Source organism: Chiloscyllium plagiosum, chromosome 13, assembly GCF_004010195.1.
Source record: "Chiloscyllium plagiosum isolate BGI_BamShark_2017 chromosome 13, ASM401019v2, whole genome shotgun sequence".
NCBI lineage: Eukaryota > Metazoa > Chordata > Chondrichthyes > Orectolobiformes > Hemiscylliidae > Chiloscyllium > Chiloscyllium plagiosum.
Window position 1 is genome coordinate 52,853,411 of NC_057722.1, and position 23,402 is coordinate 52,876,812.

The window sequence follows — 23,402 nt, forward strand, 5'->3', positions numbered from 1 at the left end:
CATCATGGCTGCATGTGACTGAGTGCAGCATCAATGAATCCTAGCAAAGCTCAAGTCAATGGGAATCGGTGAAAACTTTTTGCTGGTTGGAGTCATATCTAACATTTTTTGGTTGTTGTTGGAGGTCAGTCATCTCAGCTCAAGGGCATCTCTGCAGCTGTTCCTTAGTGTAGTGTCCCAGGCCCAACCATTTACAGCTGGTTCATCAATGATCATCCTTCCACCATAAGGTCAGAAGTGAAGATGTTTGCTGAACATTGCACATTGTTCACCAGCATTCGCGTCGAGCCCGGTCTATGTTCAAAAGGTCTGAACTATATTCAAGCTTGGGCTGAGAATTGCCAAGTACATTCATACCACTCACACATATCAAGCAACAACTATCCCCGAAAAAAGAGACTCTGGCCATTGACCATTGACATTCAGTGGCATAACATCATGGAATCCCTTACTATCAAAATCCTGGAGGTTACCATTGGCCAGAAACTGATGTGGACTAGCCATGTAAATATTGTGGGCACAAGAACAGATCAGAGACTCATCCCACAATGAGTAACCTTTCTTCTGATATGGTCCTTCCATATGCTAAACTGTTCCTCTGGTATAGATTTAGGATCAATAGTTCTTCTGAACTTTTCGGTCATTCACCTAAACGTTTTCCTTCTGCTAATGTGAAACTTTCCTGTGGTGCTCAGCCTCTGACTGACTCCCACTGTGGTCACTGTCATTCTTTAGGGGGTCACTCAGCTGGAGCAGATAGTTACTGCCTGAATGCTGTAAAATTGGTGATAACTGTTTTGATTCAAATTATTTCAATAACGTTAAAAATTTCACAACACCAGATTATAGTCCAACAGATTTAACTGGAAGCACTAGCTTCTGGAGTGCTGCTCATCCTCCCTCACATCAAAGACACGATTCTCCTACCTCTTTATGGGAGGTTCTAATTATTCTGTCCAATACATTAAACCCTACAAATCTCAATGTGACACTTAGTAAAGGACAAATGGCAGAAATTGGTTATGGTTCATTGCCCAGCATTCCATTGAATTTTGGGACTGAAATTAAACAGAATCTTGAAATGAAATAAATCCATGGAATTCCTTGCCCAGTGAAGTAGTTGATGCTACTTCAATAAAGGTTTTTAAAGCTAAGATAGATTTTTTTTTGAACAATAAAGGAATTAAGGGATATGGTGAGAGCGCGGGTAGGTGGATCTGAGTCCACGAAAAGATCAGGCATGATCTTATTGAATGGTGGAGCAGGCCCGAAGGGCCAGATGGCCTACTCCTGCTCCTAGTTCTTATGTTCTTATGAAACACAGATGCAACAAAATGATTTCTTGAGTCAAGGATGGCAGAAGCAATCTGACATTACACATTGATATACAGAGGAACCTCAATTATCCAGTATTCAATTATCTGAATTTCAGATTATCCGGCAAGATCGCAAGGTCCTGACGCTTGGCTAAACCAAGTTATCCAACATTCCATTATCCGAACATTCGAATATCCGAACAAAACACTCATCGCCTGTTTTGTTCGGATAATCGAGGTTGCTCTGTATGTTTAATTCATTTGTTCTCACTGTAGTCTTAGTGGGATCACTGACATCACCTTGCTTCTTCTATGGCTAGATTCGAGCCTTACTTTGTCTAAGTCTGTACATTATCCACCATTTGATTTTTCTCCTTCTGTTTTTGTTAGCAATCTTTCCATCAATTGCTGCCAGGCTAAGCCTGTCAAAGCTTTGTTTCCAATAATAATATTTCTCAATCATTCTTTCTCTCTCTAACTGTACTTTGCTACCCTTTTGATTCCTGAATTGCTATTCTTGATCTTAGCCATTCTTTCTATCCATCGACTGATTATGGAGCATCCTCTTACATGCCAACATTTCACAAGCAGTTAAACTTCTCTCAGTTTTTTCTCTTCAGACTCCTGCGTGCATAGAGTGCATCACTTCACAGTAGACACTTCATACCACACAGACATCTAGCCTCATGTTGATTATAAGTTAGTGATTTTTGAGAAGATTTGTAACTTAGGTTGATGATAAGTATGTAATTTAGCTCGCTGAGCTGGAAGGTTTGTTTTCAAATGTTTTGTCACCATGACTAGGTAACAATTTGTAAATTATGTTAGTTTTTGGTTACTTTGTGTCTGCTTGTGCCCAATAAGCACAATCCGCCAATTTCTCAGAAACAAACCCAAACAAGCAGATGCAATGCAACCAAAAACTATAGCCACTATTACCTTACATCAAAGATATATCAGAAATGACTTCCAGACTACTCAGACCCCTTGGCATCATGCTAGCCCATAAAGCTACCAACACACTTAAACAGTGACTAATGAACCTAAAAGATCCATTAGAAACGAGCAGCAAAACTAACGTCATTTACAAGATACCATGCAAGAACTGAAAAAAAAATTACATAAGATAAACAAGCAGGAAACTTGCCACTAGGATACATGAACAACAACTAACCACCAAAAGACATGACCCGCTATCACTAGTTTCCATGCTTACAGACAGAGAAGAGCACCATTTTGACTGGGACAACATACACATCCTAGGACAGGTGAAACAAAGACATGCACAAGAATTCTTGGAGGCATGGCATTCTAATCAGAACTCCATCAACAAACACATACCTTCCCTTGAAAGAAAAACCATAAATGACAATACCCACCTTATGAAACCAAGACCTATAAATAGAGAGGCAGGACATGCCGCCAACGCTTCATCAGAGACTCCCACTGATGATGGCACCTCGTCATGGTGACAAAACATCTGAAAACAAACCTTCCAGTTCAACGAGCAAGCCTATTTACTTAACACTATTTAAGTCTTTGGTCATGCCACCTGCTGCATCAAATCTGTTTTGGATTTTGTTCTTGCACCTATCCAAGTGTTAAGTGACTTGTTTTGACCATTCAACTTCTGTATCTAAACTGCAAAATTGTGACTAGCAGTAATACTTGCAAGTTAATAAACTGTGAGTTCCATTGTTTGGATAACTACATTTCATAGGATAGCTACTATATAAAACTGTCATTAAGCGAGACTCAGTCACCAATCTGATGGTGCTGATAAATCATATAATCATAGAGAAGGGAAGAAGCTCTTTGGCCCATCAAGTCTGTACCACCAAAAATATGCTACCACCAATACTCATCCCACTTTTCTGCACTAGGCACATAGCCTTGAATGTTATGACATTTCAAGTGTTTATCAAACTACTTTTTCAAGGTTGTAAGGTTTCCCACATCAACTGCCCTCCCAGGCAGTGTATTCCAGAATCTAGAATCTTCCTCATTGAAATATGTTAATGCACTACTCAACAAACCAGGATATGAATAGGTTTAAAATGAAAGAAGATACAATGAAAAGTAGGAAGAACTTGGGACAATCTATGTCAGAGATGTGATTTTTGATAAAAAATAAGAAACATCTTTAGGGACAAGGGCTGAGATTTGCAAATTAACAATACATGGAGATGATCATCCACACATGGGAACACACTCTGAGTAATGAGCAGGAGAGGTATTGTTTAGACATTACCAAATGGCATCTGTAGTATTAATTTATCTTGCGGGGAGCTGGGTAATGATGTTTGTGAGTTATCAATATGACAACCAGCTGTTAAAAAGCTATTAAGTTGTAGAAAGAACATTGAAAGACAATACAAAATAGGGAGTACAATTCTAAACAGGGTGCAGGAGCAGACGAACCTTAGTATATACGTGCACAGATCATTGAAGGTAGCAGGACAGGTGGAAAGAGTAGTTAGTAAAGCAAACAGTATTCTCAATTTTATTAATCGATGCATTGTGTGCAATAGCAACCAGGTGATTTTGAATTTGTTTAACATACTTGTTAGATCTCAGCTAAAATATTATGTACAGTGATGGGCACCACATTATAAATAAGCTGTGAATGCAATGAAGACTTTGCAAAAGCGATCTACAAGACTGGTTCCAGGAATGAGAAATTTCAATTGTGTCGTTAGATTGAAGAAGTTGGACCTATTCTCCTTGGTGAGAAGAAGGCTAAGAGGATATTTCATAGAAGTATGTTTTCAAATCATGAGCGGATTAGCTAGAGTAGAATGAAAAAGGGACAAGAACAAAGACTTAAAGTAACAACAAGCAGAAGAAGCAAGGGTAAAGAGAAAAACATTATCACAGTAAGCAGGGTATGGAATTCACTACCTGGAAATATAATGGAGACAGATTCAATTGAAGCATTGAAAAGGACATTGAATGATTACTTGGATAGAAATATTGAAGGGTAAGGGGGAAAAATCAGGAGATTGGCTCTCAGTAATGATTTGAAGAGCTAGTGCAGGCATTAGGAGTTGAATGATTTCCTTTTGTCCCACTTCTGTGATACTGTAAAAGGAAACGGTGCTGTACTGAATTGTAAGCCTGGAGCAGTGCCTCCAACCAGATGAGTTCAGGTCATATTTCGAGTAAAGCAGGAAAAGTGCAGGTTCACTTATCTGCAACCTTTTGGTTTTTGCATTCCTGGTAAAATTGTGCCATTTTGTTTATATTGCCTCACCTTATTAATCCTACCAATGGGCAGCACGGTGGCTTAGTGGTGCCTCACAGCACCAGGGACCCAGGTTCGATTCCCACCTTGGGCAATTCTGTGCGGAGTTTGCACATTCTCCCCGTGTCTGTGTGGGTTTCCTCCGGTGCTCCAGTTTCCTCCCATGGTCCAAAGATGGGCAGGTCAGGTGAATTGGCCATGCTAAATTGCCCATAGTATTAGTTACATTAGTCAGGGGAAAATCCCGGGTCAGGGAATGTGTTTGGGTGGGTTACTCTTCAGAGGGTCAATGTGGACTTGTTCGGCCGAAGGGCCTGCTTCCATTCTGTTCTGTAGATGATCTAATCTCATATCATTTTGTATTTCTCTGTAGCAAGTTTCATCTGCCATATGTCCTTCCTATTCCAACAGTCTGTATTTTGTCATCTTGAAGTTTATCATTAACATTTGCACCTTGTCTTTCTAGATGAAAATGGCTGGAGATTTGGAAGTTGTATTCAAAGGAGCCAGCTGAAATGCTGCACTGCATTGTGTAGATGCACATTGCTGCCACTGTGCATTGGAGGTGGAGGGAGTGAATATTTAAGTAAACTGGATTCCTGTCAAATAGGTTGTTTTGTTCTGGATGGCGTCAAGCTTCTTGACAGATATTGCAATTGCACTCATCAAGGCAAGTGAGCAATATTCCATCAGACTCCTAACTTGTGGCTTGTCTTTGATAGACCGGCTTTCAGGACTTAATAGCTGAGTTGCACAGTTATCAGCCTCTGACCTGTCGATGAATCAATCATATGGATTGTCCCGTTAGGGTTTTGGTCAATACTAACAGCCAGGATGTTAACAGTTTTGGGTTTAGCAATGGTAATGTCACTGGTTGTCAAGGGGAGGTGTTTTGATTCTCTCTTGTTGGTGATCATTGATAGTCATGGCCTAGCACCTGGAGTGCATGAATGTTGCTGGCTACGTGTTGGTAAATTGACAGAGGTACAGTATTTATAGCATGTTATCACTACAAATTTACTGATAAATAATTTTAAGCAGGTCATGTACAATTAAGATTAAAAAAACTCAAGATCTCAGAAAACCAAAAAAGAAGCAAAAATGTGAACACCACGATAGAATTCTTTAACAATGGTTACATACCCGAGTTTTTGTAGCTTCCAATTTCCATTCTTCAGTGCTTTGAACAGGTCTTGTAGTCCACTCTCACCTATTCTATTATGACTCAGATCCAGCTCTAGCAGGGTCTTGTTTTCACTAAGCATATCAGCCAAGTCCTTACAACAACTGGATGTTAGTTTATTACCACCAACACTATGGAGATACAAAATACTTTCCAAAATAAAATGATAGAAGCACTGAAAGACACAAGTGTACGATTGCTGTGTTCGCAAATTTCATGTTAATGCAGTTCTCCCAGATGATTCCTAGTCGTTCAGCCATCTTGACAGACACAACTAAAAAAGTACTTTATTTTTGATGGCTTGGTAATCAACCCCACAAAGTTTGAATATCAACAAGTATTCCCTAATTGCATTATCAATTTTCTGATTTCAATGCCTTTCTTAAATTGGGATGCCTGTCCCCATGAATATAGGTGACTAAGAAATAAAGGCAGATACAAAACAGGAAAAGCACTGTTTGCTTTTGAAAATTACTTTCTCTTCAAATTATCTCAACATAAAAACATAACTTGTTATAATAGTACTAACCTACTGTCACATTGTAGAATTATGATGTAGGTTTTGTACGCAACGGGCCCTTAATTTCATTCATCGTCTCTTACTTCATGTAATTAATTCTACAAGTTTACAGCCATTAATTGAATGCCCCATGTTTCCATGTTTGTGGAGAGAGGACAGAGTTATTCTCATTTCCAGGGAAAACCATTCTCTATTTAACTTTACATACTGGATCTATTTACTTGTAATCCACTGAACATGTTTTAAAAGCTTGACACCCAACATTCATCTGAATTTACCTCTGCACTAAGCCAAGCTTTTAAAACATGTTCAGTGGATTACAAGTAAATAGATCCAGTATGTAAAGTTAAATAGAGAATGGTTTTCCCTGGAAATGAGAATAACTCTGTCCTCTCTCCACAAACATGGAAACATGGGGCATTCAATTAATGGCTGTAAACTTGTAGAATTAATTACATGAAGTAAGAGACGATGAATGAAATTAAGTTTCAGACCAATGCTAACTCACTTCCTCATCGATAAACAGGATTTGACAGCTTGGGATGGCATCTGCCTTTGGGTTTCATTCTTGTTAAAAAGGCAAAAGAAGGCTACCTGATATGCTTCATGCATTTCTATAGTGTAGCCCATACAATATACAGGGTATATCACAGAGTCAGGTTTGTAATGAATTACAAATCTGGACATTTACTAACAAATAATCATGCACTAATACATCATCTGAGATATACATATGTGGTCTGCATTATATGATATTAGATTTCAGTTATGTTATACCCATAGTTGACTAACTGGCTGCTTGCTTAACTGCTGGCTACTAATTGAATGAAAGAACACAGAGTATGATGGAGAACTTTTATACAACAGCACCACATGTTCTGTATGCCTTTAAGTTGTAGCATCTTTCTGAGATCTGGACAGTGATACAACACTGCCTACTTAAGAACCATCTTGAAACATCATAAGACAAACATCATGAAGGGAAACTAATTCTAAATCTAAGGCAGTGCTGCAGAGGGACAATGAAGAAAAACAACTGTCTAGGACATTTTCAGCCTGAGTACAGTAAAGGACTGGAAACTGTGGAACTTGTTGGGCTGATTGCCTGACAAGAAATGTAGGTTGTAATCATTGAGAATACTGGAATTGCATTGAGCATCTCAGAATGAAACAAGAAAAGTTTGTATCTACTGCTCTTTTTGTCATTTTCAATTTGTTATTTTTGGCCTTAGGCTGTATAACTCCCATGGAATGTGCACTCCATATAACAAGTGATTACAATCATATTGAGACGCCTAAGAGTTGAACATGCTGCATGAAGTTATGTTAAATTTTATTGCACTTCCTGTGATTTTTAAATTAAATTATCTTATAATGTATTTCTATAAATTTTATGAATAAAGTATATTTTTGGAAAATGCCCGTGATAGGGAGAAGAGAAAAAGGACATCTGGGGACCAGCTGCTGGTTTGCTGTAAAGGAGCTGAACATCGCAAAAAACAAGAAACCTTCCATCTTAATTGAAGCCTGTTTCCAAATCCATCAAGCTTACCTGCTAAATCAGTCCCCTGCTGGAAGACAATGTAGAAAAGTCTACAGTTTCATAGCTTTCACCTCAGTCAAGCAACATTTCAACTTTAAAGTATCAGGCTTGCATGAATGTCATATAGACTGAAGTGATCCAATTTTTGTAACTATAATTTTTAACGTTATCTGTAACCAATCTTTGTGCATCTGCGTTGCTAAGTTAATTATTTCTTCAAAGCTTTGAGTGTGAGATAAACTAACGTTTCCCATTTTAAGTCTAAAGGATTTCTGCAGGGTTAATCTATATTAAATTTTTGATTTCCAACAGTAAAATATGTGCACATAGTCATGCAAATTCATTGCTCATGCACAACCTGCAGGAAACAATTTTTAAAGCCTCCATTAAATAAAAAATTGTGTACCATTAAATTTATCATTATATTTGCAACATAAGCCTTAGGAATTTGCTCACCTTAACATTCGTAGTGAGCACTGCTCATGTTTTAGTGCATTGCAAAGTAAACTGACACCTTTGTCTTGTATGTTATTATCATTCAAGTCCAAGAGGATTACGTTGTGGTTTTCTCTCAGAGCGGCAACAAGTTGCTCACAACTTTTATAAGTAAGATTGTTTCCATCTAACCTATAGAACACACACACACAAAATCAATAGTACATAGGAAAGTATCATTCAGAAGAGAGGATTTTATTTTAAATACAAACACTCCTAAATACAAAGATATCTTCGCCATATCTGCCTTCTTTTCTCTTGACTTGCACTTACATAAAAGTTTTCTTTTACTTAACAATGCTGAGAGTGTCCACAATGAAAAGGTGACATCATAGAGCTTTGCTTAATATTTTACACACCACATGTTCGAACTTACTTCACATTTTGTAATTTGCAGTCCGGGCTTCGCATTACATCAGTGAGTATTTTCAGTCCAGAGTCTCTAATGTTGGCTCCAGATAATCTAAATATGAACAAGTTGGAAAGTAAAACTAGCAGTGTAACCTTAATTAAATCACTATTCATTACTTTTGTATGACAATATGTTACTTATGCTGATGTAGGATATTTAGATAATTACCTGCATTTATCCATCATCTTTCCTGACATCAGCATGTTCCAAAATGCTTTACAGACTATTATCTAAACTTATAATTTGGTTACATTGGGCTTCTCTTCTGAAACGTTTTAATATTTCATATGATTCTTCACTGAGTTATGTCCTGCTAAATTTCTTTACTGTGAACTATAACCAGTGGCAGAAAGCATTGCAATATAAGGACGACAGTGTTCGCAGAGCATTCCCCTCAATCAGTAATGCTTAGAAAGCACATTAACATTTTCTGTTGATTACTCTAGCCTGACATATGCTTGACCAGAAAAACTCTATTGAGTAAATTGGAAACATCTTTGTCATTTAATTCTGATACAGGCATTTGCTGGTCTGAGGCTTGTAATGAATATGTTTTTCATGTTTATAATGAATGTCATACAAGCTGAAAGGATGCTTCATTCTTTATGGGTTGTCATAATCCATATGATAAGTTGTACTCATGCTCGGTGGACATGTATCTTGTTAGATATCAAGCCTGATTTCAGAGCAAGGCTTCAATCTGTAGCACTATCTGAAACAGCTTTCAAACTACAACTTTCAACCATGGAACAGGAATACTAAACACTAATCCACAGGCCAGCTCCACTAATTTGTCATATGATGAAGCCAGTTTCTAACTCTCTGTGGTTGTCCATGAGTCTCTTGGACTTTTTTTCTAGTCATACATGCTGGCTGGCCAGCAAATACTGCACATTCTAGCTGTCCTTCAAAAGGTGGTAGTGAGCTGCTTTGTGAACTGCTGCAGTCCATTTGGTGTAAGTGCAACCAGAATACCATTAAAGGGAGAGTTCCAGGATTTTGACTCAGTGACACTGAAGTTATGGCCATATACTTCCAAATCAGGATGGTGAGTCATTTGGAGCGGAATTTGTAAGTGGCATAAGTAATGCAGGAGAAAAATCATTGAGGCATTAAACTTTTATTTTGTTGTGTTTTATTTGAAGATTGCCCATGTGGGTGGCACAGTGGCTCACAGTACTACATACCCGGGTTCGATTCCCACCTCAGGCGACTGTCTGTGTTGAGTTTGCACATTTGCCCTGTGTGTGGGTTTCCTCCAGTCCACAGTCCAAAGATGTGCAGGTTAGGTGAATTGGCCATGCTAAATTGCCCGTAGTGTCAAGTGCATTAGTCAGGGGTAAATATAGGGTAAGGGAATGGGTCCAGATGGGCTACTCTTCGGAGGGTGAGTATGGACTTGTTGGGCCAAAGGGTCTGTTTCCATACTGTAGGGAATCTAATACAATTTTGTTTGCTTGTTACAAAGCAATTGAAAATGAGAATAAAAGCTGTGTGGGAGGGCTGATTGAAGTCATTTCAAAGAGAAGAGGTAATGGCCTAATGGTATTATTGCTAAACGGTTAATCCAGAGACCAAGTAATATTCTCAGGACCTGGATTCAAATTCCACAATGACAGATGGTGTAATTTGAATTCAGTAAAAATCTGGGATTAAGTGTTGAATGATGACCATGCGTTCATTGTCAATTGTTGGAAAAACCAATCTGGTTCACTAATGTCCTTTAGGGAAGGAAACTGCCATCCTAATCTGGTCTGGACTACAAGTGACTCCAAACCCATAGCAATGTGGTTGACTCCAAACTGAACTGGGCAGTTAGGGATGGCAAGAAATGCTGGCCTAGCCAGCGACCTGAATGAACGAAAAAAAATCCTGCAGGAATATGGTCAGCCACAGTTAGGAAGTCACTACTTCTGGTATACATTGGCTAGTCCCAGCCTGGGATCGTCAATTCTGCAGTCTATCCTGGGTCTGCTTTACTAAGGGCTCCATGGGCTTTGTAGGGGTTATCACAGATGTGAAAATGTGTTGCTGGAAAAGCGCAGCAGGTCAGGCAGCATCCAGGGAACAGGAGAATCGACGTTTCGGGCATAAGCCCTTCTTCAGGAATGAGGAAAGTTTGTCCAGCAGGCTAAGATAAAAGGTAGGGAGTAGGGACTTGCTGGACAAACTTTCCTCATTCCTGAAGAAGGGCTTATGCCCGAAACGTCGATTCTCCTGTTCCCTGGATGCTGCCTGACCTGCTGCGCTTTTCCAGCAACACATTTTCAGCTCTGATCTCCAGCATCTGCAGACCTCACTTTCTCCTTTCTTATCACAGATGTGTTTCAAGATAGTAATATAGGCTTTTGGGTGTGTGGTATTTTCCTAACCAACCTGTTCAGAGATGTTGCAATACAGTACACCCCTGGAGCAAGTGGCATTAGAACTTGAGGTTCAAAGGTAGGGACACTGTGCCACATGCGCCCTAAGCCCTTTGCACGTAAAGGGCTTTTGCCTGAAACGTCGATTTTCCTGCTCCTAGGATGCTGCCTGACCTCCTGTGCTTTTCCAGCGCCACACCCTCGACTCTAATCTCAAGCATCTGCAGGCCTCACTTTCACCTTTGCACATAATACTGAATTGCCTGGTGGAGACTGGATGGAACAAGTTCCAAATAAGCAACTGGAGTTGAAACACTCAAAGCACATCAGAGTAGATAAGAAACCATTTGGAGTTATAGAGAATAACCTGAATATTGCATAAATTCAGAACTGAAAACAAAAACCTGACTGTTGCCAGTATAGAAAATGATGTGACCCACTGGGGGATAAGCGAACACTCACTTTATCCCGGTGAAACTGTTCGCGGTTAACAGCAGTCTGCGTATGCCAATCGTCGGCAGTTTGTACAATGACAGATCCAGCTCTTGGTAACTCTCTTCTGACATCTGCAGAACAAAAGCTAGCGCCGAGCATTGAGCTGGCGACAGGGTCCCTGACGAAAAGCTCCCAGAATTGAAAGCAGCTTTGATTTCCTCAAGGGCAGAAATATCATTCAGCTCATTTAGACAGTGCAAAATGTCAATGGTTTGTTCTGGGGGAATGTTTGCCTGCAAGGTTTTCTTCAGGAATTTTGCGATTTTCTTCGAGTCGTCTCTCTCCTTGTTTTTCCCATCACTGGCCAGAAGTCCTTCCAAAATCTCTTGACTTTTTGTAGTGCCCAATCCACAAAGGAATCGGAGGAAGAATTCCTGGCGACGTTTCCCCCCCTTGATGGCGGAATCGCATGCCTCTTTGCATATCTGGGAATAGCCCTGTTTTTCAAACAGTTTGAAACTTCTCCCGAAAGCATTTTTGTTCTGGTTGTAAAAGGCAAGAAAAACATAGAGGGCTGCAAAATATTCCTGCAATGCCAAATGGACAAAGGAATAGTTCGAGTTGTCACCTTTAGCCTCTTCACAAAGCCCACTGCAAACTAAGGAGAGCTGGATGTTGTTCTGTTTTAACTCTTCCTCGCTGAATGAGACTGTCTCGCAGTCTTTGAGGTGGCCTCGTTCAAAGGACAATTTCCCCAGCGCCAAGATCGAATCGCGCTTCGACTGCAGCGACATAACCTGCTGGTTTTTATTTACAAACTCGAGTTTTTCCTCTCGAAATAAGATCAAATGCACCAGGAAGTGAGAGTACACTTCTGTCAATGTCTGGGGGATCTCATTCTCGGCGCTCACCGATTTCAACACGGTTTCCAAAACAGAAAACAGAATCGAGCAAAAGGCGGGCACCGAGCACATGAAAAACAAGTTCCTCTGTTTCTTCACGACCTGGGACATCTTCCTGCCCAATGCCTTATCTTTGCATCGCCTGAGGAAGTAATCTTCCTTCTCCTGGTCCTGAAATCCTTTGATTGTAGTCTCCCTGCTGATGTATTCAGTAGGGATGCCGTTTTTGGCCCCGGGTCGGGTAGTAATCCAAATGGAAGCCTTTGGAATTAGCTCTTTTTTGATGAGATTGACCAGGAGGGCTCCCAGAGCCATCGCCCCGGACACTTCTCGGTAGACAATGTGTTTGTTAAAGTCCACTTCCAGGTCGCCGTCGGACAGCCCGTCAAAGATAAACAGTGTTCGGATCGATTCATTGGCCAGGATGCTAGCAGGTCTTTTGATACAGGGGTAATACTGTTTGACCAGGTCAGGCAGACTGATTTCTTTCTTCTCTGCGGACAGCAGACTGAGCTCCCGGAAAGGGAACTTGAAAATGAAATCATATTCAGACAGAGCAGTGCCAGTAGCCCAATCATAGATGAGTTTTTGGACAAGCACTGATTTTCCAATCCCCGCTAGCCCCTTTGTAACGACAGTCACAGGCTCCCTGCTCTGTGCTGGAACAGGACTGAAAATCTTCCCATATTCAATCACTCTCTCTTCAGTCTTCTCACCCTCACTACTGTCTCCCTCAGTGATGCGCACGTTAATAAATCGCTCATGCAGCAAAACTCGCTTTTTCCCTTTCTTCTCATAATCTATCATGTATTCAACCGCCTCTCTTGATTTACTTTTATGGATGGCCTTGAGGTTTTTCAAATCAGCCCCTATGATGGAGACACAAAATGGTAGCAGTTAAAGGAACGACTATCCACACATCTCCGATCTGTCAATTGATAAAACCTTCAGGTGTGGTTTTTGCGATCTGAAAGAAATGTTCAAGAAATCTCAGGAAACCTAGAGCGGAGCAATTGGTGTAAAGGCGCCCGACCCCAGAAGTGAGGAAGGGAGTTAGAGAGGAGCAACAATTCTATAGCTGGACAAAGGGACTAAGATTTGACAAGGAAGAAGGTCATACAGTCATAGACATGTGCAGCATGGAAACAGATCCTTTGGTCCAACTCGTCCATGCCCACCAGATATCCGAAATAAATTTAGTCCCATTTGCCAGCACCCGGTCCATATCCCTCTAAACCCTTTCTATCCATATACCCATCCAGGTGCCTTTTAAATGTTGCAATTGTACTAGCCTCCACCACTTCCTCTGGCAGCTCATTCCATACATGTACCACCCTCTGTGTGAAAAAGTTGCCCCTTAGGTCCCTTTTATACCTTTCCCCTCTCACCCTAGAGCTATGCCCTCTAGTTCTGGACTCTCCCACCCCAGGGAAAAGACTTTGTCTATTTATCCTATCTATTGCCCCTCATGATTTTATAAACCTCTATAAGGTCACCCCTCAGCCTCCGATACTCCAGGGAAAACAGCCCCAGCCTATACAGCCTCTCCCTATAGCTCAAACCCTCCAACCCTGGCAACATCCTTGTAAATCATTTCTGACCCCTTTCAAGTTTCACAACATCTTTCCAATAGGAAGGAGACCCAGAATTGCACATAGCATTCCAAAAGTGACCTAACCTGCATCCTGTAGAGCTGCAACATGACCTCCCAACTCCTGTATTCAATACTCTGAAAATGCAGGGAAAGTTGCCAAGCCCCTTCTTCACTATCCTGTCTACCTGCAACTCCACTTTCAAGGAGCGATGAACCTGCACTCCTAGGTCACTTTGTTCAGCAATGCTCCATAGGACCTTACCATTAAATGTGTAAGTCCTACTAAGGTTTGCTTTTGCAACGCTTTATAAAACTGGACAAAGATGTTGAGGGAAGTCAAAAGGTGAGGGATCTTCACGTGTCATTAAAATATGGAGTTCAATGCAGGAAGTTGAAAGGAAGTTCTAGCAAATAGAGTACCGTATGGAAACATAGTCCATTTGGCAGAAAGAATAAAGGAAAGGCATATTATCTAAATAGTGAGAGGTTGCAGAACTCTAGGATGAGGAGAGATCTAGGTGTCCTCGTGCATGGATCATAAAAAGTTAGTACAATAGTACAACAATCACAGGTTCCCTGCTTTGTGCTAACACAGGACTGAAAATGTCCCCATATTCAATAGTCCTCTCTTCAGACATTTCACTCTCACTACTAGTGCCCACAGCGATGCACATGTTAATAAATCGCTCATGCAGCGAAACTCACATTTTCTCTTTCTTCTCACATTCTATCATATATTCAACTGCCTTTCTTGAGTTATTTTTGTGGGTGGTTTTGAGGTTTTTCAAAACAGCAAATAATCAGAAAAACAAATAGAATGTCATGGTTTATGGTGAACGGAACTGAAGTAGGGAGGTTATACTTCAATTATACAGGGCATTGATGAGACTGTCTCTGGAGTATTGTGTAGAGTACTGGTCACTGTACTTACATTAGGATGTTACTGCATTGGAAGCAATTTAGAGTAGGTTTACTGGACTAATACCTGGAATGAGCAGATTGCCAAACGAGCAAAGGCTAGACAGGCTAGGCCAGAATCCTCTGGAGTTTAGAAGAATCAGATGTGATTTAATTGACATATTTAAGATCCTGAGGGGACTTGACTAGGTAAATATTGAAAGGATGCTTCCTCTTGTGGAAGAATCACGAACTAGGGGTCACAGTTTGAAAATATGTGCGCGTCTATTTTGAACAGAGGTAGGAAACCTTTTTCTCTCAGATAGTTGAGAGTCTTTGTAATTCCCTGCGTCAAAAGATAATGGATGCAGGATCTTTAAATATTTTTAAGGCAGAGGTAGAAAAGATACAAAAGACAATCGGGGATATGTAGGAATGTGGAGTTGAGGTTAAAAACAGATCAGCCAAGATCTTTTTGAGTGGTGGACCAGGCTCAAAGGGCAGAGTGGAATTCTCTTGGTCTTTGTTTACAGGTTTGTAATTGTAGACATGCTGCAGTTTGCATGCAGTGAAGTTTGGGAGTGATTGATAATGACATTAATGTAGTTATTGGCATCAATGGCTATGCAACTAACGAATGGAGTAATCTAGGTGAAACTAACACAGAGAATGTTGGAGAAACCCAGCAGGTTTGGCAGCATCTGTGGAGAAAGAACCAGAATTAACATTTTGGGTCTAGTATGACATCTTAAGAAGTATAGGCAAGCTTGGAAATCATCTTGATATGGGAGATGGCACACAAAAGGAGACAGGACACCATGTGTCCAGGTTGAGTATACAGATTGCACAAGCAAAGCAATTTGGGGCTAATGTTTACATTTTCCAGTCAGATGAACCAATCCAAAAGTATTAGTTAAATTCAACAACTAGTAACCTGGTTAGCTCTGGGGAAAAACAAAGTTAAACTATTAGAGTGACAGTGAATTTAATACCTAGAAGATACACTGTGAAGAAGATTACTTTTCAGAAGTTATCAGAATCAATATTTTCCTGGCTGTTAATTTCATTTACCTTTCTCGCTGCAACTATCCCACAGCTCCAATTTAATTCATTTTATCACGTACCTGAAAGTTTCTTTTCATAGGCCCCTGAAATGAAAGAAAACATGAATAATACATTTAAATGGTCAATCCAAATCCAAAAATAAAGTTTTAAAAGTATATTATTGTTGGACAACAGGTGATAATAATAAGTGAAATTACCTCCATAGTGGTTAACAATTGTCTTGTTGCCCATGGAGATGGTCATAGGTCCAGAGGAATGATCACTTTGGATATTGGGTGCAAACACTTTCCCACCAGTTGAAACTGACAGATTATTTTTAATTCTGTGGCCTTAATTATAGAAACAGTTTAAAATAACAGGTACATTTGGTAAGAGCATTGTTTCATTTGCAAATAAATTTGTTGAGCTAGTCAAAAAACTAGCAAATATATCAAATATGCATAATTCTCAAACTTGTTGAACTCGTCAAAAGAAGCAAAAAAAATTTCATTAATTTATAGTCATTTTGATAATTTACAGTAACATGCTTCTCAGGGCACATTTTCCAGTCATGTTCTGGAAATTTACCTGTGTATATATATTTATGTTAATATTAACTTGCTTGCAAATAAATTGATTGGTTTATTCATTTGCTGGTTTTGTCTCACCTGGTTTTGACTCACCAGCAGCCATGATGCTGATTTGTGGAACAATAAACTTGAAACTTCTTCTGAAAGGAAAATTTTCCACAGATAAAAGTGCTTTAAATTTGAATAGTGCTGCAATTGTATTTTATTTTTATTTATTGCATGATCACAGTAGATAAAGAAACAATCTCCTTTCATAGAAACATACAGTTGGAAACAGGAATAGATAATTTGGTCCTTGAGCCTGTTTAATAATTCAGTAAGGTCATGGTTGATCTGTTCTGAATTTCATTTTCCCGTCTGTATCCCATAACCATCAACTCCCATGTCCATCACCTAACTCAGCCTTAAATAAAACTCATTCCAAATTCTAATAACACTTCTATAGAAGCAAAATTGGCTTAACCCCTGTCAAAAAAGGGAAAGTTCTTATTCTTAAACTATGTTGCCTAGTTTTAGACTCCACCATAAAAATAACTATCGTTCTGATGTATGACCTGTCCAGTTTCCTCCAGGTCTTAAAAGCTTCAATAAGGTAACCTTTCATTCTTCTAAACTCAAATGAATATAGATAATCTGTTCAACCTTCCTTCATCCGAAGAATGAGTCTAGTGAACCTTCTCTGATCTGCCTCTGAAGAAATGATCTCATTTTTAAAGTAACTAAAACTATAGTAATGCTTCAGATTCTGTCTCATCAAGGCACTTTAACTACTGAGCCATCATGCTGCCCCCTCAATCTCTGCCCACTCAACTAACCTGATTAAAATGCTTTGCAAACTATCTACCTCTTCTTGACAACATACTTTCCTGCCTATTTTGGTGTCATTGGCAAATTATCCAACCACACAATCAGTCTCCTTCATACAAATTATTAATATAGACTGTTAATAATTGAGGACCCAGCATTGTTCCCTGTGACACTTCTCTAGTTACAGTTTACTGATCTGAAAAATATTTGTTGCTCTTGTGTATTCACCTTTGATATGGCTCATTTACAAATGACTTTTGGAAATCCAGCAACACCATGACTACGACTATCCCTTTATCCACCTTGAGTATTATTTTGTCAAAAAAGCTCTGATCGATTGCTCAAACACAATTTCCCTTTCACAAAGTCATGTTGGCTCAGCCTGATCACATTATGATTTTCTAAGATCACTTTTTTATCACGTTAGGCTATCAAATGGCAAGTGTCATTTGGGTTGACATCAAATGGTTGAAATATTATGTGATTAATCTTCCAACAATATTAGAAAAAACAGAATTGGTAATCCAACACTGGGCTTTGAAGTCTCCTGGTAAATCTTACTTGAAGAATAAGATAGAACTAGATGGAATCTATAGCAAAAACACAGTTCATGTGGCACGGCAGCACTTAAACTCCATTCTAACTTCCAACCATTCTTCCTTCTCTAACCCCATCTGCATTTTCCTCTATTCCCTTCCCCCTCATATGCTTATCTAGCCTCTGCTTAAAAATATTTTTACAATTCACCACAACTACCCCATACTGGTTGCGAGTTCCACAATCTCACCGATCTCTGTGCAGAGGATTTCATTTTGAATTCTTATTTGATTTCTTAATGACTACTTTAATTGATTCCAATGTTGGCCTTCTTCACATTGGAAATAATTTAACAGAGCTAAAATGTTTTAGGAGCACTTTAAAGGCAATCACCTTCAGGGATCCATTAATTGAGTTCAATGTTGTAAAACATATGGCAATTTGAATGAAGATTCAGGCTATACAGCATTAAAGTAGCTAGCTTGCCTTGCCAAGTATTAAATAGTGGGTGAAAATGGCTTTTGTAAGTAACATTTCTCCCTTTAAAGCTGAAGATTTCCATATCTTGCAGCAAGAGATCCATCAGTGGAGAACTACTTGGAACTGAAGGACAGGAATCAGCAACATAGTGAAAGGGCCACTTGCTGCAAGGAACATGTAGACTTATCCAGAGAAAAGTGACATTGTGAGCCCTTCGTTATTGCTCACATTATTAGAGCACATCTTGCTCAGTGCTTTTTTTTTGTCTGTAGCCTGTATGTTTTTCATCCTGGAGCACATGTCCAATTTCCTTTTAAAATTATCCATGGAATCAGCTTCTGCCATCTTTCTGGGAAGAATGTTCCAGATCCTAAAAAATTCCCTGAGTGAATAATATTCTTATTTCCATTTTGAAATTCTTCCAATAATTTCAGATCTATCATCATTAGTGATTGATTCATCAACTAGAGGAACTATTTCCCCCAACTTATGCTATCAAAATTTTTCATCATCTTGAAAAACCCATTTGGTAACCTCTTAATCCTTTCTCTTCCATGGAGAACAATTCAAACTTTTTAAACCTCTCCTCATTAATGATTACCAGAATAATTCTGGTAAAGATCATGTAACTTAATGCTTTTGTATCAATCATGGTCTCTGAGACTGTCTGGAAGAACTTAGATGAATCCTAAACAGTGACATATAAAGTTTATGATCGTGTTTTCTTTTAATATTTTGCTCCTGTATCCACAAACACAAGTAAACATATGCTTTATAACCCGCTTATCGACTTGGCTTGCCATCTTTAACGATTTGTGCATATGGATGCAAAGGTCTCTTTGTTTCTCTACAATTTTCAAACTTGCGCCTGTCATAATAATACTATTGATTTTTGAGTTCCTTTGGCTGATTTAACATGTATGACTTTGGCTGGCGTGTTTGCAATGTATCTTCAGGCATCACCTGATCCACACAGATTGGCCATGTTACATGAAAACAAGTTGAAGTAAACAGAAAATAGAGCTGAAATGAACATTTTACCCAAGTGCAATGAAATCAGTCAGCCATAATGTGAGGAGTGAAAAAACTTCCATCCCTTATTGTAATTAATACCATTATGAGAATTTTCACATTTTAGAGAATGGACTTTGCTTATAATTAGCAAGCTTGAAAACTTAATTTCTGCAGACATGGAATACACAACCAATCCATATTTCATGGTGCTTTTTTAGGTAGAGTAGGAGTAAAGTAGCTTTATTTGTTGTTTCTACCGTATACAGCTGGTACAATAAAAAAGAGACAGCGTTCTTCCAGGACCAAGATACTATATGAACACACAGATTACATGAGAATACAATCATACACACGGCAGCGTAAATGCATAGAAAAGTGCAAAACATGCAAGACAGCACAATAATTCCTGACAAGACAAGACAATAGGCACACTGGTGGACAAATTACAGTGTAACAATGAATGGAGAGATGGATTTTAAATTGCAGAATTGAACACAGGTTGGAGGAGACTTTCTCTTGATTTAGAATACTGATTAGGAAGAAATATCAGGAAACTCAGCACTTAAAAAGGAACTGCAATATTTGCTTCTGCAGATAGTTCAAGAAATCAACTCACCAATTGTGGTCAAAGGTTAAAACTTGAGGTTTTAACTTGAGACCCCAAAGGGTTCTGAGCTATATTTTATTTTATCTTTCTCTTGAACCAGATACATCATACAAAGGCTTTGTGCTTGAAATAACTTCTTTCCTATTTTTCTGGGCATTTGCAGGCATTAAACTAAGAACAAAGAAAATTTACAGCCCAGGAACAGCCCCTTCAGCCCTTCAAGCCTGAGCCAATCCAAATTCACTGTCTAAACCTATCGCCCAATTTCTAAGGATCGATATCCCTCTGCTCCCCGCCTACTCATGCATCTGTCCAGATGCACCTTAAATGAATCTACCGTGCCTGCCTCTACAACTCTGCTGGCAACGCGTTCCAGGCACCGGCCATCCTCTGTGCAAAGTACTTTCCATGTGTATCTTAAACTTTCACCTCTTACCTTGAACGTATGACCTCTCGTTATTCAATCCCTCACCCTAGGATAAAGCTTATCTCTATTCACCCTGTCTATACCCTTCATGATGCTGTAGACCTCAGTCAAGTTCCTCTTCAATCTCTTTTTTTCTAATGAAAACAATCCTAACCTACTCAACCTCTCTTCATAGTTAGCACCTTCCATACCAGGCAACATCCTCGTAAACCTTCTCTGCGCTCTCTCCAAAGCATCAACATCATTTTGATAATGTGGCGACCGGAACTGTACACAGTATTCTAAATGCAGCCTAACCAAAGTCTTGTACAACTTTAACATGACCTGACAGCTCTTATACTCAATACCCCATCCTATGAAGGCAAACATACCATATGCCTTCTTGACCACACTATCCACCTGTACAGCCACCTTTGGGTACAATGGACCTGAACTCCCAGATCTCTCTGCTCATCAACATTTCCCAAGGCTCTTCCGTTTACAGTATAGTTTGCTCTAGAAATAGACTTCCCAAAATGCATCACCTCCCATTTGCCTGGATTGAACTCCATCTGCCACTTCTCTGCATAAATTGTACAGTCTATCTATATTCTCCTGTATTCTTTGACAGTTCCCTACACTTTGTACTACTCCACCAATCTGCGTGTTATCTGCAGACTTACTGATCAGACCAACAGTGCCCTTTTCCAGATCATTTATTGCTAATTCAAACAACAGTGGCCTCAGTACTAATCCCTGTGGAATACCACTGGTCACCTTTCTCCATTTCGAGAAACTCCCTTCAACTACTACTGTCTGTCTCCTATTGCTCAACCAGTTCTTCGTCTACCTAGCTAGAACACCCTGCACACCATGTGACTTCACTTTCTCCATTAGTTTACCATGGGGAACCTTATCAAGCACCTTACTAAAGTCCATGTATATGACATCAACAGCCCTTTCTTCATCTATCAGCTTGGTCACTTGCTCAAAGAACTCTATTAAGTTGGTAAGGCATGATCTCTCCCACAAAAAAATCATGTTGCCTATCACTGATAAGCCCATTCTTTTCCAAATATAAATAGATTTTATTCCTCAGTATCTTCTCCAGCAACTTTCCCACCATTGACATCAGGCTCACTAGTCTGTAACTACCTGGAATATCCCTACTACCCTTCTTGTACAGGGGGGCAACAGTAGCCACCCTCCAGTCCTCTGGCATTTTATCTGTGTTTAAGGATGCCACAAAGATATCTGTCAGGGCTCCAGTTATTTTCTCTCTCACCTTCCTCAGCAAACTGGGATAGATCCCATTCAATCCTGGGGATGTATCCACCTTAATATCCTTTAGCCTACCCAACATATCTTCCCTCCTTATGTCAAAGTGATCCAGAATAAACAAATTTCTACTCTAATCTCAGTGAACACAGAGGCAAAGTAATAATTGAGAATCTCACCCATTTTTTTCAGGTTCGACACACAACCTTCCTTCCTTCTCCTTATGTCAAAGTGATCCAGAATAAACAAATTTCTACTCTAATCTCAACATTCATCATGTCTCTCTCCTCAGTGAACACAGAGGCAAAGTAATAATTGAGAATCTCACCCATTTTTTTCAGGTTCGACACACAACCTTCCTTCCTTATCCTTTAGTGGACCAACCCTTTCTCTAGTTACCCTCTTGATTCTTAAATATGAATAAAAGGTACTGAAATTCTCCTTAATTCTGCTTGCTAAAGTTATTTTATGACCCCTTTTAGCAGGTTTGATTCCTTATTTAAGATTTGTCCTACTCTCCCGATATTAAAACATAGAACACAGAACAATATTGTGCAGAACAGGCCCTTCGGCCCTCGATGTTGTGCCGACCTGTGAACTCATCTAAGCTCATCCTCTACACTATCCCATCATTATCCATGTGCTTATCCAAGGATTGTTTAAATCTCCCTAATGTGGCTGAGAAATATTCCTCCAAGGCCAGTTCTGTTCGTAGCTGCCTGGACCTTTTGTATGCTTCCCTTGACAACTTTGAATGGTTTGGTTCACAGCTATATACAGATGATTGGATTTCTAAATGTAAGGTAAAAAAAGGCAACTGTCTGGTTTTGTTGCAGGCTACGAATATGGGACCAGGAAGTTATCTGCCAGTCTGAAGCTGTTATTGCAGAGCATCAGGCCTGCATGGTTGGTGGGGGGGTAGTTGTGTGAGGTGGGAGGGTCCCAAGGCACTGGTGATTTATAAATTCCTTGTGAAGCATTTGTGCTCTCCTTAGCCTTATGAACATAAATTTTGAAATCCTTAGATGGCCTTCTTATCTACCTTGACATCCACATCCCCACTCCCTCACCGCTTTACCTTATCACACCCACAGAAGGTAAGCCAATAAAATATTATTCAGGTTTTGTGGCCATCTTTGGACCTTGAAGAGCTTATATGAATGAGAGGATCATCAGTTCACTGCTATTTTAATTATTTGCTCACAGTGCTCCAATAAAGTAGACTGGTTAGGGCATCCCCAAAGAAAATTGTTTCATGAACTATATTTCTACAATTCTATGACGTTAAAAATGTAACTCCTGCAGAAAATTAATTAATGTGGACAAGTATTCCTTTTTTAATTAAGTAGTCAATGTAATATAAATTTACAGATTTGACTTACCTCAAATAATGCAGCTCTGTCTGTGGAACAGATCTTTCACAGTTAATCTTTCACAGCATTAACTGCAAATGCATAAGCAATGAATTCATCAACTTTTCAGATTTCTGCATGCTAAGTTTGTAGTTGATGAACTGAGAGACATGGACAATGCAGCTCTGGTTAGATTTGCGAGATTTGATTCTGTTTTTCACTTTGTTTGCTGTAAGGATTAAATATTAACTCCAACAACACTGCAATTACATTTATAACCACTGCTTTATTGCATGTATAGATTTATTATGTGCTTTCATTGCTTTGCTATTTTTTGCACTTCTGTAAATTTGTTTATCTCATTAAAAAAGGGATAAGGTCCA

At 39.4% G+C, this 23,402-nt stretch overlaps 1 protein-coding gene across 1 annotated transcript in view; it reads right to left on the reverse strand.

Annotated features, from left to right (window-relative positions):
* LOC122556325 (NACHT, LRR and PYD domains-containing protein 3-like) overlaps positions 1–23,121 on the reverse strand; it is a 36,509-nt gene extending 13,388 nt beyond the window's left edge. The window contains exons 1-8 of the mRNA XM_043702950.1: positions 23,050–23,121; positions 16,617–16,678; positions 16,167–16,298; positions 16,029–16,052; positions 11,539–13,282; positions 8,678–8,764; positions 8,263–8,433; positions 5,704–5,874 (exon numbers count right to left, since the gene is read on the reverse strand). Coding sequence (XP_043558885.1) covers positions 5,704–5,874; positions 8,263–8,433; positions 8,678–8,764; positions 11,539–13,282; positions 16,029–16,052; positions 16,167–16,298; positions 16,617–16,641 — 2,354 coding nt within the window. The 5' untranslated portion in view covers positions 16,642–16,678; positions 23,050–23,121. The remainder of the gene's footprint in view (positions 1–5,703; positions 5,875–8,262; positions 8,434–8,677; positions 8,765–11,538; positions 13,283–16,028; positions 16,053–16,166; positions 16,299–16,616; positions 16,679–23,049) is intronic.
* Positions 23,122–23,402: the final 281 nt, after the last annotated feature.